The 21,721-nt window shown below is 33.0% G+C and overlaps 1 protein-coding gene across 1 annotated transcript in view; it reads right to left on the bottom strand.

The window, feature by feature from the left end:
• DACH1 (dachshund family transcription factor 1) overlaps positions 1-21,721 on the bottom strand; it is a 423,382-nt gene that overhangs the window by 127,580 nt on the left and 274,081 nt on the right. Inside the window, exon 4 of the mRNA XM_045080637.1 lies at positions 827-999. Coding sequence (XP_044936572.1) covers positions 827-999 — 173 coding nt within the window. The remainder of the gene's footprint in view (positions 1-826; positions 1,000-21,721) is intronic.

Here is a 21,721-nt window from a genome sequence, read left to right as displayed (position 1 = left end):
CTCCCTTAAACTCAAGTGTATTATATTCAGGAAAAGAAGGTAATGATTATGTCAGATGAGGATGAGCATGAGGTATCTCTTAGTTTAAAAATTAATTATCTATTCTGACAGTGCACTTAAAGTAATTTGATATAAATGCACATTATAAAATAAGTGAAGAGTATACCCATACACATATAGAGGTATACACATACCTCCCTACACAAGGGGAGGAAGAGAAAAAAATTGTGTATATATACACACAAGTGATTTTTGTATAACAACAATCTTATCTTCCACATAGAGTGTATTTTTGAATTTATAAAAAACAATGAATTTTATCATTTTGTTTAGTTTTTTCACCTGCATCATATTATCTATATTTTATATGTAGAATAGAATTAGAAAGATTGAGTCGCATGCCCAAGACAACACAGCTATTGAGTGGCAAAACCATAATTTAACACTTCTTGTCTTCTAAAAACAAATCAAATACTTTCTACACCTTAAGGCTCATAACACCATATGTGTATACACAGACATGCCCTCCTACATACAACCATTTAAACACACACATTATTTGAAATATATCAATTAATTTCCTATGTTTATCTGTCTCTTAATAGATACAACACCGAATGTAAGGGCAGCCTAACCTAATATGGTTTAGTATTATACCTCTGTTTCTTCCTGGTTCTAATTACTATAAGTGATTTTTCTCATAATTTATTTCCTATCACCTAGCTGTTTTAAAGTTAGAATTATGTAATAAAATCACAGATTAAGAGATGGTGGTTTAAGATGATGCTTGGTACAGGCGAAAACAATCATGTAAGAAAACAGTTACCTTAATAACAGATGTCTCAACCCTGGATGGGGGACTCTGAACTTGGGCCGCTGCTGCCATATTTGCAATGGTGCTGAGATGGTTCATCTGGCTCATTGCCATGGTGACAGATGCTGGAGGTAGGCTGACAGGAATTAGAGGATGGGGCATCATCATGAAAGGAAGTTCCAGTCCTATAAAAAAATACACATATATCATCACTGCTCTGGTCAAATAAAACTATGAAAACTATGAAACATGGTATATCTCATTTATTAAAATGGCAAATAACATAAATCATTGAAAAGTTAAGCATTAAAAAAATGTTCTAATAATGATTGCCAAAGGAAAAATATTTGTCCCCTTTTAGACAACAATATCCACTCACCACTCAAGGGAATTAATTTTAAGGCTAACTAGTTCGGTGCCATGTTTTATCCTGTCACCACGCTTCATGTGTTTCATACAAATGGTCAATTTCTTGTATTATTCTTCTGATCAGTCTAATTCTTGTTTAAAATATGAGGGTTTTTTTTAGCTTATCACAATTAATTATTTCTTTATTCTGTCCTATATTTTACTATCCAATAATTAGATTCCTTTTTATGTGCAACTACTTTTAGTGCTAAGACATGCCATTATACAATTTGGCAGAAGGTGATTCTGCTGAAGGGGGTGAAGAGGAGGACTAAGTGCAAGACTGTGAGGTCCAGGCATGCAGAGCGGGGTAAGAGAAGAATGAGAACCCTGGGGTAGGCAAGAGTAAGGTGTTTCCTTATCCCCGGAAACATCACTGCTGCTTGTGGGGAATGGATATATACAATTCGGATACAATATTATTCCAAGTTTTCTAATGATTAATTTGAAATGAGGTTTTATTTATTTACTTACTTACTTACTTACTTACTTTCTTATTTTGAAATGAGGTTTTAAAAAGTATACCCCATTTGGAGATTGGCCAAGCAACTTCTGGGGATAGAATCTCAAGTAAGTAAATTTCCCCCAAACCATATTTTCTTTTTTGCTTTTATCTTACATAGGTCCTCAATTAAAAAAAAAATCTACAATATTTAGCCTATTTTTGGAGTCTAATCTAGTTTGACTAACCAAATTAAGTTACAATAGGTTCTGTTATATACCTAGAGAATTAATTACTTTGTGGAACAGAAGACCCCTGGTAGTTGTAGACTTATCCTTATATTAAGTGATGTTCTAGCCACCATTCAGAATTAAAGTTCCTCATGGAATTCCATCACAAATCCTAAACATGGAATCATTAAATGCCCCCCACATAGTTTAGACACAATACAAAGAACCTAAGAGATAATTTTACAAAGGTTTATAAATGAAATGTGTGTGTACCAATAAATGTATCACCTTTTGAAACAAAAGTTGATTATTATGGCAATATAGTGTCAAAGTCAAAACAGTACATTTGTGGGCTGGCATCTTAATAATGATGGCCATGTCTTAGATTTCAGTAGATTCTGAAACACCCTAATAGAATATATTTTAGAAGGTGTTTATGAATAATTTGAATTTAGATATGTCCCCAAATTAAATTAACTTATTGTTTAACTGAATCTGTTGAATATACAAACTACCCACTTGAAACAAAATTTCTGTAATGTCCCATCAGTTTATGAGTTTTCATTTCTTAAAAAAGGAAATCATATTTCTTGTAATGTGCTTAGAAACAGCAAAGTTGGTAAAACTCCAATTTAAATGCTTTAGCTCTATTAAAAACCTCATTGTAAAATCTCTACGACATAGTTTTTAATGAAGAATACTTAGTTACTGCCATGATTTTTTTCCATTTACTTCATGAAGACAGTTAAGGTTCAATATAAATTCAAACTCATTAGCTCAATACTGTCTGGATCTTAGAGTAAATTGTTCAGAAGTGGGTAATGAAAACTCAATTCAAATTCTTCAGCAATCAAACAAAGCAATTTTATTAAACAATGAAAAGAATCAATTAAAATGGATATCTTTATTATCTTTATTATTTTACAAGAAACCATGACAGCTTTTGGCTAAAAAAAAGTTTATAGCTTCATCCAGAAATGACTCATAAAAGAAATTTCTCCAGCTTGTTCCTACACTGTGATACAAAAGTTCACTTTCATATTCTCAAATTGATGTACTTTATTTTTCTACTTATGCCTTTTTTGACACTTATGCCAAGGTCCTAGTCAAATATGTAAAAACTAGAAGTATGAATTTTTCAAGGGTATGGTATCACATAAACATTCAGGGATAAAACATTTTTAAAATCTCCACTCTACAACACCTTTATCAATAAATGGTCAAATTTTTTCTTTACATGTTTACTTTTCATTGCATCAGTTGAAACAAAAATTGAGGCATAATCACTGACAGTTAATATAGAAATAATACTTTGGAGTCAATGCTATTTGAATATGGAAACTGAATTGGGAATTTGTACTTAATGGATAGTCTTCTCTATATATTTCATTTACGATACCCAACAAAAGCAAGCTTTATATTTTCATAGTATGTTGCTTATATGGGCAATTAATATATGGAGTGTAGAAAAATATTCACATTAATTATTTTAGATTCAGTTTGAGCTCTGTTTATATCTATTACCTACTTTTGCTTTTGTTCACTTGAACCAATTTCTTCTTTTATTTGAATTCTGATTGCCAGTTAATAAGTTGGAAGAAGTGATTTTTCCAAATACATTTCAATTTTACTGTCATAGTAGAGAAGCACTGTAACTCTGTTTTTCACACTATATAAAATATTAAGCCAAAATTCTGACTGAATCATTCAGAAACAGATTATAGACAAAATACCATCTATTTTCACATCTCTTTTGCATCACAGAATATTAGTCCCTTGTGTAAGGTAAATATCAATCATCCATATGTGAGTTTTCCATAGCAAGTTTATAACACTAGATTGGATTTTCCCACTACATAAAATGCTCCTAGCTATCTCCGCCAATCATCATTTGTTAAATACTCATGATGTTAGCTCATTTGGGTAATAAATAGAGCAAACAATTAAGAAACTAAGTCTGATGAAAAATATACAATATATAACTAAGTCAGCTGTAAGTGATTTTTGCATTATTTATAACATCTTTTTCTTCTATTAGCATGAATAAATAAGAATTGAAAATAGGCCATTTCAGAACAAGACTTACCCATAGTTATTAAATGTATAATTTCAGGTGCTTTGGTTTAAGTCAATATATTCAGTGGGATTGATATAAGCCTACACACACACACACACACACACACACACACACTATGCCTACATACAAATATATATACACACATATACACATATATACCTTTAAAAGTAAAGTGTACTACCATGCCTACATGAAATCTTGCAAGAGACAGAAGATTAAAGATGTAAGAAAAATTCTTATATTCTTATATTTGCTAAGGAGAGTTAGAGAGAAACAGAAAAGAACTGATGAATTTCTCCTTCCCCATTCTATAGAATCACAGTGTTTCTTGACTTTACAATGGAAGAACAAGATGAACTTGATATAGCCCTTGTATCCTCAAAGAACACATACTGTAATAGGTTGTTAAGGCATGTATGCAAAAACTCATAAAATAAAAATATAAAATGGTTTAAGCCAAGGAAACTGGTCATGAGTTTATGAAAAGACTCAGAGAATGTATCCAGCTGTTGATTACTTGGGATCTGTAATCATACTTTTATGTTGGGGATAGGGAGTGGCAGGAAGAGAGGATCTCCCATACCTGGTCATACACACAGATTGTGGAGAAGAGCAGAAACAGTCTCAGGATAGACATCTGCTTACATAGGTTCAGCTGAGGGTAGAACACAACAGGCAGCTGCTATATGCTGATGTTAAGAGTGTAACCACAAGCACAATCAAGGCCAGCCATGAAAGCTAGAGCATGATTTTGGTGGATGTACAGTCTTACAATGTACAGATGGATATACAGTCATCCATCCTTTGACTGGATGTACAGTCTTACAATAGCCAGAGGTAAGTAGGTACATAAATGAAAGAAAATTGAAATTAACACCTGATTACTAATTCTGTCTCTAGCTAAAAGTTGTTAATTATGCATTTTATATAACCTGAAACAATTCCATTCCCCTGCCTAATTATATAGATATTAAGAATATATCAACAAAAATGTATACAAACATATGGAACCTATTTACAAAAAAGTGACTGTGTGTGTTTAGTTTTCCTTTGTGTAAAAAGATGTATGTTCTTCAGGGATAAGCAAGGTGATCTTTGGATTCAGTGTAGCTGAAATGTGAATCTGTAAAGACCAGGTATGGGAGATTCTCTCCCACCTTCTACTCTCTCCACCTCAACATTTCAAAATAGTACAGATTCTGAAAAAAAGCGGATGGCTTGATGCACTGTCTCAGTCTGTCTATGAGCTCAGATGACTTATCTTGGCTTGCGCCTATTTTATATTTTAACATCTTTTGGGATACACATTTTGTGATGGACCAAGTTTTGAATTCAGAAATATACTGCTTAGAGGAGAAACCCTTAAATTTTGAAAGCTATCTCTACTCTAAAGGTAATCAGATTATGGGACAGTCAGAACTGATAGGTTACAAATATAAAAAGGCTTTGGTTTTCCTCTAATTAGTGCCTTCAAACATGTTTTGTCAAGGCTCCCTTTTCAGCCCCTTAATAGCGTCCTAGAATCGAAAAATTCATTCTGTGGGTGCCTGGGTGGCTCAGTTGATTCAACAACTGACTTGATTTTTGCTCAGGTCATAATCTCAGGATCATGAGATTGGGACCCATGTTCAGTGTGGAGTCTGCTTGAGATTCTCTCTTTCCCTCACCCTCTGCTCATCCCCTGTGGGCACACATGTTCTCTCCCACAAAAACAACAACCACAACAATAAAAACCTCACAAAAACAAACAAAAAAAATTCATTCCAGTTAACACTCATCTCTCTTTCCCCTTCCCCATCAACATTGGCCAGCCCTAGAGCCTAGATCGTGGAAGACATGGGCTTGGCTAGTTTTTTATCCATCCTCCTCATTTCTTTCTCCTGAATAGTAGAATAAAGGCCTCCTACCTTACCAGTTTCTACTCAAGTCCTCCCTGCACTCTACTATAACTCTGCCTATCCACCATTTACATCTTCCACATGGCAGGTACCTAAATGCTAAGAATCTCCTAAGCCATGTCTGATCCTTTAAAGGGGCCCTTCCAGAGGAACATCTGAAAATCTCCCTCAGCTTCCTCTTCTTCTAAGCTCCTGGAACTGCCATTGCCTTTGAATCTAAGGTCCTTCTCTTGGTGTGGGTCCTCTTGTTCCAATTATGTCCATTCTCTCTACCCTACCACTTCTCAATTCTTTATCCCCATGCTCAGATACATACAGAAAACAGAGCAGCAGTTCACATCAAAACAGAAATGCACCTTTTTTTTTTTTTGCACTGGTTACCTTTATTAATTAGTCTAGGTCTTCATTCTGTATATGACAGATAATCAACAGTCACTGGGCAAAAATCCATAGCAAAAGAGAAAACAAGATGAACAAAATTTGAGGAAAAGCAACACCATGAAAAAGAAGGTCCCAAATGAATAGATAGAGCAACTAATTTGAAAGATACCAGATAATTCAGGAAAGATATTTTCAAATTCTAATTAATACCCACACAAAGATTTAAGAAACACTATCAGTGAGCTTCCCTCCCCATCAGATGCCGTCTCTTCACTACAAGGATTTCCATAAGTCCCCTCTACCTATGGTTGTACCCTCTGATAATGCAGGAGGAGGAGATTTGTAGGGTCTGGAGTGATAGAATAGGCTGGTTCAGAGGACCATTAATAAGTAGTAGTTGCTTGTTACTTTCCTTATGATGAGGAATGCCTGATACCTTTTGTTCTTGCATGAAACCACAGGAAAAATTCTATTCTGTATCTTGTTACATGGTATATTCAGTAGACCCAATGACAAATATGGCTGTATTATAAATGAAATTTTAGTAATAGATTCTTGCAAATGAAACTGAAATAAAGAGAAAGAAATGTGGATGTTTAGCATTTGGAATGCTATTTTGCAAATCAACTGAAACATTAAATTATCGATTAAGACAGATGTTCCAAAAAAAGATTACCATATTAAATGTGGAGATAATCATTAGCAAAGAAGACAAGATCACTTTGTTTTTTGGAACACAAATTTTTAAGTAGAAAAGGAAATGCAAAATGTTTTGGGGAAGCACTGTTTCTCTTTAAAAAAAAAAAATACACAAACTTTAGGTATGTATAGAGTGGCACCAAGTAGCCTAGCCCAGATAATCATATTTATTATTTTATCTTGCATATAGCTAATGAGAAACAGATTCCAAAAGGGAAGCCCATAGTATTTTTAACGAATTTTGGATAGAGTACATGAAAAATAACCAAACACAAAATTAAAGTTATCTGTAAGAAAACAAACACCTTTAAACTATCATGCATTATAATAGTAAAAGTACACGTAAATGTTATTGTCCTTTATATCTAGATAACGTGTAACTATTCATTCAGATTTTCCCACAGGCTGACCCTGATAAAGGAGGCAAATCTCAGAGAGACTAACGGTCACACCACTGCTTAGTGAGTGACGCTGATAGACTGTGACGGGAACCTGACATTGTCAAGATTTGTTTACAATGAAAATGATGGCAAGAGCAGGCATTTACTCCATACCATTGGAGACCACTTAGAAGGATGTCAACGCCATCTTAACAATGGAGACAAGACTATTCAGTAAGAGTAAATACTAGTCACAGACACTATAGATGTTCAGTTGTTATTCCAAAGGTAAGTGAGAATACACAAGTTATTATCTGTCAGAGGGTTAACTTCACCCTGGTGAAAAATGAGATACAAATTGTCAGCTCCACTCCTAGCGCTTTGCATAAACAGGAGAAACAGTCTTCTCATGAGTTACTGTAATGCAATCTTTAAACCTTTTTCTGGATAATGTCTGAGCTCATTTGATCTACATTAGCTTAAAAAGCACTGAAATCTTTTGGTGTTTTGGTTCAAATTCATCAAATTATTTTAAAATGAAGAAGAAGTCATCTTTTCCAAGTACAATTAATTATAGGCACAATTTTAAAAATAAAACAAACCAAAATAAAATATTCCAGTTTAGGTATTGTGGTTTAGCAAAAACAAAAATACCATGAATGCCTAGGTTTTAATGCCCAAAGAGAAGGTCATTTCCAGAGACCAAAATTTGTATATGTACACATCTCATGTTTGATTTGGAATTGCTGGCAAAAAACAAACCGGTTGGCTATCATGCAACCAATCCTGCTTAGCTGATGTTCTAACATGAACTTACTTTTTTTTTCTTAGAAAGAATAGTATTTTGATGAATTTTAACTATTCTACTACCAATAAATGAGTCATTTAGTAAACATGTTACTCTCCTAGAAATAGACCTATTTTCTTTAGCTCTCTATCATTAACTAAACCTTACTCTTTGTTACCTGAGTGGTATTTGTTAATTAGGAATTTAAAACTTGCCATACGAGAAAGCTTCTATTTTTAACTGTGATGTATTCTTTTGAATGCAGAGCTAATCTGATACATTTAATTTGATATATTTAATGGTGAGACTATCACACCAGTGTCATTAAAGTCCATGGACTCATCAGAACAAGGCTAATAGCTAGATTTCTTCACAAAGTTGAGATATTTCTATTTCCTTATATATTCTGCATGTTGCTGAGAGTGGCATAAGTTAATAGGCTACACAAAATGACATACAAAATACTGGAAATCAGGACTGCTTATTTCTTTCTTTCTTTTTTTTTTTTTTTTATTAGTTGAATGTCCTTCACCACAGTTAATGATTATTGTACTAGAAAGACTGAGGACCAAATTGCAAAATCAGAGCTGGAGTTCAAGTCACTAAGACCAAATGGAATACAAAAAAGGGTATTTAAAGAACAGGGAGACATATAAAAAACAATTATCCTGAGAATCCTTGAGGAATCATGGAAACCCAGAACAGCATTAGGTAACTTATGACAGATAATAGCTTAGGTTTGAAAAGTCTTGATTTCAAACTCATAAAAATTATTAGAACGAATTGCTAGATACAGAATGAAATACTTTATATAGTTTCCCTTATTTCCTACCAAATTCCAGAAAGTTTTGATACAACTTAAAATAAAAGAAGGAAGACCATTACTATAAAGATAAAAGGTTAAATACTTTACGTGGAGAAGACAGATAATTATATCAGAAAACACTTTGCTTTTTGATGCTTTTGTTTTCTCTGGACTCATTAGCACCATGTTCTAAGTGTTAACCAGGTAAAATGGATCCCCAAAACAAAACAAAACAAAAGCAGACTCAGAGTAAACAGTTACACAGGACTCAATACAAGGAAATAAATAGTAGCCAGATTAATTTGTATAGACTAAATATTTTGATGTTTTGCTAATATGGACTATAAGATGATTGGAAGCAAGAGCCAAATGTTTTTATTCAGTGGACATGATCATGTTGGAACAGATTGTTAATTTGCACAGCGAAAGTATAATGCTATTACGGACAGTGTGGAAATACAATACTAAAAACATGTGTAAGTTTTCCAATCTAAAACATAGTCATGAAATTCTTCAAAATAAAGCAGTTGGGTATAATGTACCCATGTTAATTTAACTGCATCTTTTAACCTTTCTCATTGCCAATGTCAATGAATTTCTACCTTTTCCCACTTTAACTCATCAAATTATTTTTCCATTAGGCAAACAAATGAACTAGAAATTCTCCTCTCTAAGGATACTGTAATTTCCCTATAGATTTACAATTACATCAAATAAAATTTCAAGTTAATATACTTTATATACTGTTAGTAGAGTAATCAATGTCATGGTATATAATATTAACAAGTTTATGTTCATGGGTAAGTGTTGCTCATGGTCAGCTGACATCAGTTTTAATTTCCATTGTTTTAATGCCATGTTTTTCAGGCTTAAACTATTTATGTTGAAATCAAAAAACCTTCTTCTCACTTGAGCCAAAACGGCTATTAAATTTTCCAAAAAGCATAAAACCCTCATAGGTAGGATGGCATACTCATGGGAATTATCTCAGTATTTCTCATTTGTATGGATGTACATCTTAAATTATCTTTGTCCAAACCTGGTTGGCCTTAAAGAATGACATCACCCCAAAAACCCTGGGATCATCTTTATCTCCTCCTCTCTCACTATGTGCCACAAATATCCATTTTGTGTCTTGTTGATTTCATCTGTGTAATTTATCTCTACTTCAATATCTGGCCCTGTAATCAGATTCAAGGATCATCATTACTTTAAGTACAAATCTTATACTGTCACTCTTCTGCTTGGGGGACTTCAGTTGTTTCCCATTGTTATTAAAGAAAGACCCAACATTTCACCTCTCAATTTAAGCACCACACGGTTGGCCCTATGTTTCTTTTTTTTTTTTTTTTTTTTTTTTTTTTTTTTGTCTTCAACCATATGTTTATTGCATTTTTTTTTTTTTTTTTTTTTTTTTTTTATAAACATATATTTTTATCCCCAGGGGTACAGGTCTGTGAATCACCAGGTTTACACACTTCACAGCACTCACCAAATCACATACCCTCCCCAATGTCCATAATCCCACCCCCTTCTCCCAAACCCCCTCCCCCCGGCAACCCTCAGTTTGTTTTGTGAGATTAAGAGTCACTTATGGTTTGTCTCCCTCCCAATCCCATCTTGTTTCATTTATTGTTTCTTTTGTTCATCATTGTATCCCCAGCTTTTAATGAAGTAGGACTAATTTTCACTCAGTTCTTGAGGTTAGAGGTGCAATTCTCAGACCAATTCTTAAATTTATATGAGGTAAACTTCAGTGTGGCTTTTAAAAATGCTGAGCTATATAGCCTTTGCTCTTGAGCAACTTACAGTGTGGGAGAGAGATACACAAATAAAGCAAATATGTACCTAATTTTATCCTTTGAAATAAAAAAGAGAAGATGAAGAAGAGGAAGTATGTTTGACATTTTAGAAATAAACTTGATAGAAGTTGTTAACCATTTGGGTACAAAAGGGGATGAAGAGGGTAAAATGTGAAAGATGACTTGAATATCTAGACTAACAATGGGCTGTATGGTGATTACATTAACAAGGTTGATGGTGATGATACCTAACATGTATCATCAACTCTTTTTTTTTTTTTAAGATTTTATTTATTTATTTGACAGAGAGAGATAGATCACAAGTAGGCAGAGAGGCAGGCAGAGAGAGAGGAGGAAGCAGGCTCCCTGCCGAGCAGAGAGCCCGATGCGGGGCTCGATCTCAGGACCCTGAGATCATGACCTGAGCTAAAGGCAGAGGCTTAACCCACTGAGCCACCCAGGCGCCCCATGTATCATTGACTCTTAATGTGCCAGGCAATGAGGTAAGTTTTTATATGTACTACTCAATGAATCTTATGAAACTCAGAGGTAGATCCACATTACTGTTATAAAGGTTGGCTTCATCTACCCCAGGATTTAGATTCTGGAATTCTGAACATGTAATCCAAACTTTGAATTGACAAATGAGGAATATCTGACTTGACAATAAATAAAAATGAGTTCAATTTTGGACATACTGTATATGAGATATTTCAGGAACAGTCCAATAGAGATTGACAACAAGCAATTAGAAATATGGAATTGAAATTTGGGAAACAAAGCAGATACCCAATGAGGTAGATTTTGATGTCTTTGATTCATAGCTGGGAGATTAAGCCATGATGCTTCAAGATGGTATAGAAAGCATAAAGACATTTCTACTAAAAATGTATTTCTACTTTAATCCACAGAATAAGTCCCAAATAAGGCAGCTGAATGACTTCAAAACAAAACAAGGAGAAGAAAAAGAAGTCTGAGACGTTGAGCAGGATTAAGCAAATACTGATATATGACTCCTACAATAAGTTCTTAGCACAGAAGAGTATCAATGTCTGTTTATAATGTTCAAGCATCTCCACTTACTTCGAAGCTTTAACATTCTTTTTAATAAGAAAATCAACATGAACACCTGACAGATCTTGAGTCCTCAATGAATACTGAATGAATGAATGTAGGATACTATGATTGAACAAAAAGTTTTTAACAATCCCATTTAAGTAAACAGACAAAACAGAGACAACACACACACACACACAAATAGACACAGCTAAGCATAGCTCGAAGAGGTGCCATTAGTCCAATTTCTAATATGATATATAATTACAATATCGAGCAATTACAAAATCCCGTTAAGAACATTATGGAGAGAGGCAGCTTTAAATCAAAAGACTACATATCACAAATAACTCAGCACATCTGAAGGGCCACTGAAATAATATTATATTATAGTGGTAGATTACACGCAGATGGCAGGCCTGTTGAAAGCTACTGTTTATATGAAACCAAATCTTTCTTTCCATAGCTTTTATTATATGTAGTGAAGACATACTATTCAAAGCACTTTTCGTCAGTTTTTCATGGGCAGACATGGCAGGTGATTTTCAAGGTCAAAATGACCACTAAAATTTCAGTTGCTAGTAATAAAAAAAAATACTTAAGAAGATTAGCATTTAATGTGTATAATTTCATTTCTACATTTTAACTCCAATTCAGGAATTAAGTATAAGCACTTATTTTTGTCCCAAGAATAAATGCATATAATATGCTTTCTACAATGTGAATTAGAATAAGAAAAATGGTTAGAAAATGTGTTTTGAAAGGAGGACTGATTTTTCTGATTATATCAACACCCTTAGTTCAATATAAAGTAAAATTTAAACATCCTTATTCATTTTTTTATTTAAAAAACATATCTGGTATAACTCTTAGAACCATAGTATGACCAATGAAGAATGTAAGGGAGAATACAACCAACCAAAGGTCACACAATGATTCAGTATCAAAATTAAGTGCTAAACATAGGTTCTATGTTCATTTAAACACACACACAAACACGTACACACACATGGTAGTATTTGGATAAATTGTATTCATTATTTTTCTTCCATAAAATTTTCCCAACATCCATATTAAAAAGATGCATACCATGTTAAAAAATAAATAATGAATGATGAAATTACCGTCTTGTCTAAAGTGCTCAAATGGAGAGACAGAATTTTTAAAGTCTATAAAAACAACTATACAAATTGTCTTTATCTATACTCAGGATATTGTATTTCACATGTTTTCAGTGTAAAGGGAACTGTGCCTACTAAAGAAAATATCTTCTTGGGAGGGATCCTTAATTACTTAATCATAACTAGCTATCTAATTGTAGAAAATACTGTCTGTAATAAAAAAAATTATTATGATCTGTTATTTTCCCTTGTGATCAAAAATCTGTCTTAAATAATTTCAATATCTCCTCCAACATTAAAATTTGCACTATTTCTCTTTTTCTCTGTTCTACCACACATGTTCTTTCACATTATTACACAGGGAATGTTAGAACCATTGTCAACAGTACACAGATGCTCTCGTTTAGATATACCTGGCCTAACACCTGGGTAAATACACCTTGTTAAATGTTGCTCTAAATTAAAATAATTTATATTAAATAACTACTTAAGACTTCAGTTAGTAGGCTAAGACACAATTTTCAAACCAAATTAAATACCTCAAGAACTTTGTTTAGTTAACATGGTCTGTATAGAAATGCTTTTCCACGTTGGTAAATTTTGAAATTTTATTTGTGAGCTTTCTATGAAGAGTGGCTTTTCACAAAGAAACCTTTTGAGTATAATTTATACTTTATCATGTACTTGAATTATTTTCACCAAGAATTATAATTCTGTAATGGACATACCAATAAAAATTCAAAAATCATTTATTGTTTAAAGGTTATATATGTAATACTATGTGGGATTTTATACATTAGCTATTTTAAATTTTAAAAATCTACAAAAGTATTAAGAGTTTAAGAATAAAAGGTTTAATTTTAAAATATGTCAAATTTCTATTTACTCTGAAGATCATTCTTATGTGAATTTGCTCAGATTAATATTAACATGTTTAAATTCTGGCTTTAAAAAAGATTTCATATTCTTGTCTATCCAAAAGTCAAGTTAATACTGCATATTGAAAATCTTGACGAGGAAGCAGGAAGAAATCAGCACACTATTAAGAGTTTGATGTAGCCATATTGAATAGAAAAAAAAAATAGAAATAGAAGAGAAAACACAAATAAATTTTTAAAATATCAATATATAATCATATAAAGAGAACCAGATGCCAAGAATGTTATGGTATACAAGACAAGGAGCAAAAAATTATATTTAAAACACCACTATACAACATATACTTTATTTTTATTTATATATTTGAATGAAATCAAATATACATAGAATGTTAGAGTACAAAGCAGACACAGAAATCATTCACTCATTTTTTAACACATATCCAACACCTATTACGTATCAGGCATTGTTGTAAGTACTGGAACTAGAGCAGTAAAGAAAGGAAATAAAGTCTTCATCCTCATGGACTTTATATTCTAGTTGGGAGGTGAGTAGAGAAAATAATGAGCAAATAAATAAATAAAGTGACATGATACATTAAATGAGACATCATTCCAGAAGGTTGAAAGAATTTTTTTTAAGATTTTAATTATTCATTTGAGAGAGAGACAGAGAGATGGAGAGAGCATAGGCCATAGATGGAGAGGCAGAGGGAGAGGGAGAAACAGACTCCCTGCTGAACTGGGAGCCCAACATGGGCCTCGATCCCAGGACCTGGGATCAGTTAGCCATGTGAGTCACCCAGGTGCCCCAAGAATTTTTGAACATATGTGATGCATGTTAGCTTGTGAGTCAGGAGTGCATACTAGAAAGACTTCTCTGAGAAGACCTCACCATCAAGTACAGTCCTCTCATTTTGCAGCAGAGGATATGGGTTCAGAATGATTAAATGACACTTGTGAGGCCATATAACTCTGCAGGATAAGAGCTGGACTTGCAATACATTTTTTGCCTGAACCTTGGTCCTAAATCCTTTCTACTGCACAGCAGAGCACACCAAGTCGAGAGAATTGCCTGAACTGTTCAACAAGGCAAAGATAAACATAAATGGTGGGTCTGGCTGACAGCTGGTAGCTCCACTGATGGAGAAAAAAGTACATATTAGGAAAGCATCAGAAGTCGGAAAGAATTAGGTAGGCTAGGACCAGATTATGGAAGTTCTCAGATGTCAGGATGATGAGTTTGGTCATCATCTTAGGCAGGCGAGAGATATGATTAAAGCAATGTATCAGATGGTCAGAAGGAGGAGAAGGAACTCATCATCAGGAATAATCATCACAAGTTCTGTCATCCACCACATTGACATTGATGTGACCAGGGCAGGAATCCTGATTCTCATATTTCATGCCACTGGAAAATGGATAAAACAGAAAAAAAAAAAAAATCTTGTGTTCTCTATCAGTAGAGTTTTCTAAGATGATGATTGAAGAACAAAATTGGTTTCCAGAGCCAGACATGACAAAACAATTATGTTGAGTGAGGACCTACTGCATACTCTTCCCTATATCTAAATCCCATAGCTTGTAAACTAGTTCCTTTTATAAATGTACCAAATATTTTTCCCAAATAAAAGGAAAACTATGGAAGTCTTCACATAAAGAGATACAACAGAAGGCAACAGCTTACCAGTGGATATGAGTTTGGACCTTTTTTTAAGACCCTCCCCAAATGACACAATTAGAGAAGGCAGAAAGGAAATATTGCCCTATAATTCATGATTTAATAATAAGGTTTCTGAAATAAGACAAGCTTGACTTTACTATTTTATTGAAAAATTAAATTTGGAAATGTGTTTTAATATTGCTATTTCTATTCTGTGCAAAGTGCATATTACCGTTCTGTAGCACTTCAAATAACTGTTATCATACAGAATATTATACACATCAGCAGAGAGCAAAACAGTGTTTACTAGCCTGACATTGAAAAATATGCGGCAGTAAAATAAACATTCCCACCTCAGCCACTATTTTTGCTGTTCTTCAGTTCCACTATTTTTGCTGTTCTTCAGTTTCTGTCACTGTTCGCAATTCTTGGGTTTACTAGTATGCCTCAAAAATAACAATATATAATATATATCATGTAGGTAATAATGTCTAAATGATGCCACAAAAACTTGATTTGCAATACTATGTATAATAGCTTACGGGAATTGTATATCCAAATGTATGCATACAAAAAGTACTTACTTTCTTTAGCCTGATAAAATCATAGGCCATGATAAGCCTTTTTTGCCTGAGGAGAGTTTTATTTTTCTTATCAAAATCATAAAGGGATCATATTATATTAAGTTGTGCACATATGAACTAAAGCACAACGTGATTTTTTTATCCGTATGAGATGTCTTTATAAAGCAGATCATTTAACTGGACGATTTTTGTTGTCCTACTCCAAACTTTTCAAGTTAAATTCTATTTTTGTCTGAATGATTTGAAACCTAGTTCAATTTAGCATGCTAAAACAAATTTTCAAGCATCTTACTATGTATAGACTGCTTTTAAAAATTCAAAACATCCCCCATAGCAAATGTCATTTCTTTCATAGTTACAAAATGCAAACTCCAAGTGTTTTATCCTAATGAATAAATGAGTTTGTCCTTTATGTATAAAATATAGTTTGTGTTTGTTGCACAAGTTTTTAATAATAGATGAATTTTAGGTTTGCTCCAACGTATTCAATAAAGTGTGATTAATTTGGTTTTTCAAAAATGCAAACTAGACATTACTATATTACTTCGCAAAATGCACAGCTTGCAACATTATTGTCTCAGTGGGATCTTAAATTGAATTGTAAAATGTGTCTTATTTCCAGTTTGATTTATGTAAGAGATAGCAGTGGATAATGTCCTTTTTGAAGTTTCGCTGCTTTGTGTGAACAAACAATATAAACCTAAAATTCATAATACAGTTTATTAGAACCCAAAGCAAACTTTCGAGTTATATCATGTTTGACTGAAATGAAAACTTACAAGAGACTCAGAATACCACCTTTCTAATGAAACAACTTCTTGAAGGTTCCTATTATGACCGATTATACAATACATTTTTGACATTTTCTGTGATTTTTATTATGATATTTCAAGTAATTACCAAATCATGTTTTTCTCCAAAAAAGCCTTCCTGTGCCCTGAGAATTAATCTATGATACCATTTAACTTGGCTTTTTGAAGTAAATATCACCAGATAAAAGCCAGCTGGATCTGAATAATAGGATACTTGAATGAATGTATTAGTGTTTGAAAAAGAGAGTACAAATCTTCTAAAAAGATTAATTTCCATAAAAAAGATAGCTCCCAGATCTACAAAAGAATAAATTCAAAAACATAATAAACTCTCAGAAAGAAAGGTAGATTAAAGTAAAAGCTGCAGCACCTTGTTACCACAGCTGTTGGGAGGCAGTGATTCTGTATCAATTACGTTTGGTGGGTCCTGTAGGGCTCTTCAAAGCTCTGTGTGCAAAGCCTGAATATGGGATACAAGTGACACCGTAAGTAATAACTTCAGCGATTAATTTTGATGCAACACCACTTCCATTCTGATCTTACTCTCAATATTTACAGTTGAGAGAAGCTACAAAGGTTCTGAGGGGAATATATGAATCCAGTAAGGACGGGTTTTTCCCCCCCTTCATTTATTAAAGATGTGGATATGAATTTTTCTTTGTCATGAAAATATTGCAGCTTTATCACACGACATAGTTGCTGACATCATCATGTAAAAAGACCTGAGTTGGCCAATGGACTTTATTTTCAATATCCTGTTTCAAAACAGGTTCTCTACAAAGGGCCATGCATTCTGTTCACACGACTTCTCTACTTTAGTTTGGATAGTGACTAATATAAAAGCGAAGTTAGGCTGGGCAGAAATTCCTCTGGCAGGTAAACTGTACCTTCCCGTCTTGAATGATTCTTAGGCTACTATTACCTTTAAGAAAAAAAACTGAAAGAAAATGAGGAGATAAATTAACTTTTAACTTAGATTAAATCCTATACAAGTGTAAATATGCTAAAATAATTGACATTAAAATGCTAGATCAATCTGAGATAACTTCATGAGAAATACAAAATAATGAATAAAAGAAAGGAAATTACTATCCCATCAAAACAACAAGAGAAGAAAAATCAACTGAAGGAGATTAGTTAAGTCATTTTGGCAACTATATTTTGAAATTAATTTTATTTATATTTTTAAAGATTTTTTTTACTTATTTGACAGACAGAGATCACAAGTAGGCAGAGAGGCAGGCAGAGAGAGAGAGGAGGAAGCAGGCTCCCTGCCGAGCAGAGAGCCAGATGCTGGGCTCAATCCTAGGACTCTGGGATCATGACCTGAGCCAGTCAGAGGCTTTAACCCACTGAGCCACTCAGGTGCCCCAAAATTAATTTTAATATTTGGAATAAAACAAAGTGCTAACTTTCCTCCATTTAAAAAAAAAAATTTTTTTCAGTACACTGTCAAAATCAACCCCAAAATGAAATGTATCCTAGTAATTGCATATGTCTGTTTAAACTAGGCAAGTGGGTTAAGTATAGTGAGATGTTTAAATATGAAGTCAATGTCCATCATCATGAACACACAAAGACACATTGCCGTTATCAGAAAAACAGCACTGAATGGAAAAGGCTATAACATTTATCTGGAAAAGATTTTAAAAAGAAAGGTTGCCTTCTCTGCACTCATATTAACTATTAAATGGTTATGACAATTTTAAGAGGAGCTCAAGAATTTCTTTATCATAGTTCTTCAAGAAAGCTGCTTTTAGTTAAAACATAAAAATGGTAGTTACAAGGTTTCTGCAAACATAACTGCCATTCCATTAAGGAAATGGTGCAGCAAACAGTAAATAGTGGCCTCAAGGGAAATGTAAGTATTGATTTTATTACTGTGTTGGTTGGTTCGTATTTGCAATTGTCAACTCTAATTTTGGGCTATGCTTTAAGTATCCTTAAAACTGCTTAAGGAAAGGACAAATATTAATTGGAAAATATTGATAATTATTATCCTTATGCTTTAAATATCATAAGAGGTTCTTTCCAGCTTTTGCTAGACTGTCTCTTAAAAACAGGAAATTTTAATTTTGCTATACATAGTAAATGAACAACCAACTCATTTCATTAAGACAAATTATATACTCATTTTGTATACTTTAAATCAGTATTTGACTCTAGGAATAAAATCAATTACTATGAAATGTGTAAATATGGTTACATCCTTCCTTAGAGTAGTTTGGAAATACAGCTTTAAAATTCATTGATAGTTTTCATTCATCTAAAACATATAAAACAGCTATGACACTAATTGTAAAGTCTAGAATTTTTATCATATTGAAATAAACCACGACTCATAGCCTCATTAAATTAAAAAAATCATATACTAAAAAAACACCAAATTTGCCAACTTAATATAATTAATATGTTTTATATTATCATCATCATTATCTTCATCATCATAGATTTCCTCTTTACATTTCAGTAAATGACATTCACACATTTATGCTAAAGGTGTAATTAAGAAACACAGATCATTTTCTTAAACCATGCCAGAGAGCATCTCTGTTTAATATGTAAATTTTCAACTATACCTACGGGGCTGTAAATATAGTCAGTGTTAAACTTCTACAATTAACTAAAAGAAGTGTTTATGCTACACATAAATTTTAGAAATGTCCTCTGTGGAAATCTAAAGAGGTGCAAATTAATACTTAAAAAAAAACATTATGGCTGTTCTTCAGATTAAAAAGCATAAAGTATTCTTAGATTCACAAGCCATACAGTAGACTTTAAACATCACATATCAAAAAGAGAAAGAAAACCTTTAATCAATACACACAAAATCTTCAATGTCACTAAATGCCACACCCCAATATGAATCGATAAGATGGTGAAAGCAAAATGGTTCCCCTGGTTTTAGCATTAAAAGTCGTACTTCCCTTCATTTTGTATTTTTAAATGTTTAGAGAAGAGAAATGTCTTAATGAAGTAAAATCTTGCTTTCACTAGAAATATGGGACTTCTTTGTGGATAATACATATTCAATATGTGTTTATTGGACTACATTTCTCAGTTCCAAATAATTAAAATTTGATAGAAAAATATATAATCTGGCCTCCTTGATTGGACCACAGACTTGAATCTCAGCTCTGACATTTACTCCACAGTTCAGAATGAAAGTCATGAGTATTTTTTCATACTCACTTTGGAATTCACCATAGACTAGAAAGCCTTGCACAGACACTACTCTCTTCAAATGTTAACTGAATGAGTGAAATGCACACAAAAATTTTAGCAAGACATCTGAAAGGACTGAAGTTTTATTTGCAAAAACAGGAAAGATAAAATTGGAGATAAAAAATAATCATTTAAAAATCAACGGACTTTGAAAATACATTTTTGTTCACCTTCATTATCAACCTTCCTGAGACCGCTGTATCGCTTCACGGTGTCTAAGACTGTCAAGTTTCTCATTTGAAACTACTTCAATCTCCTCCTCACTATCACCACTGACTATAAGCATTTTTAAGGAAAATTCTAAAGAAAATGTATTGTACATAAACTAAGGTTTCTTAATACAGATTCTAAAAAATCAGGATTTTTATTTATAATATATAGCTGTATATAGCAGTGATTTTCAAACACATTGGTTTCAGGATCTCTTTGCACACATTGGTCATGTATCAATATTTATATCGGAAAAGGAAATCAGGAATAAAAATGTTTATTTTTTACTAAAAATAACTATAAATTCATTGCATATTAGCATAAATACCATGTTTTAATAAGAAATATTTCCCCAAAAAATACATTTTTGCAAAATTCTTCAATGTCTGGCTTATGAGAATTTATTTGGATTTTCCTATTACTTCTATATTCATTTTTATGTATGCATATATATTTATATTTATTTGTTGCAATGCACAAAACATGTAGCCTTTACAAGCTCCAGTATACTCATGAGAGAATGAAGTTTTTAAAAGGTAAATAAGGTTTCAGTATTATTATGAAAAATATTTTGATTTCTTGCACTCCCTGAAAGTGTTTTGAGAGCCCTTCCCTCAATGGGTCATGGAACCAAACTGCTCCTACACCAGATAACATTTTAGGACATTTTAGAACATCTGGATATGTATTAATTTAGTAAGTCAAATGATATCCTAATATGACTTCAGCCAATAAGAACAAGACTAGAAAACTTGCTCTAAAATTTCTTACAGAAAAATCATTACTTCCATGCCAACAATGGAATTTTTTTTTTTTTAAATAGGAATAAGAAAGTGAACTCTTTTCTCTAGACTTAAACTTAGCTCACAAGGAATGACTAGTTAGTATTCACAGTGAGGTGGCAGAGGCAGCGTAGAAGTCAGTAAAAGCTAGAGGTGGCTTTTGATATTGCTTTTGCCGTCTTGAGCATAAAGATTCACTCTGTACCTCAAACATTTCATCTGGAAAGTGGGGATAGCACCTGTTCAAGGGTAAGCATAGAATTAAGTAAGATGATGTACATGAAGCATAAAGTACATAGAACTAGGTAATTAATAAAGAGAGCTATTATTAAGCAGAAAAGTCAAGGGTGAGATCACAGGTGTTGAGGTCAGACAGAAATGTGACAGGGACAAGATGTTCAAGAAGCTATGCGACCTCAGTCTGTCATGTGTAATGTACCAATAATCAAGGATAAGTATCAAATTAGCACTCTGAGTAGATAATAAGCATATACGATGTACCTGACATACAATTCATATGAGGAAGAGGAGGGGGAGGAGGAGGAAGTGCCTGGAAAAAAAAAGGGATAATTTCACTGTGTCAATTTGGGGTTTATAAAATTATAGAAAGAAAAACATGACTATCCTTAAGAAATATTATACCTAAGAGAAGCACATTTCAAAACAA

This window comes from Mustela putorius, unplaced genomic scaffold (assembly GCF_011764305.1).
Source record: "Mustela putorius furo isolate JIRA1106 unplaced genomic scaffold, ASM1176430v1.1 tig00000480_pilon_pilon_pilon, whole genome shotgun sequence".
Classification (NCBI taxonomy): Eukaryota; Metazoa; Chordata; class Mammalia; order Carnivora; family Mustelidae; genus Mustela; species Mustela putorius.
The sequence above is the reverse complement of the archived record's forward strand: the minus strand, read 5'-3'. Positions and strand labels throughout refer to the sequence as shown.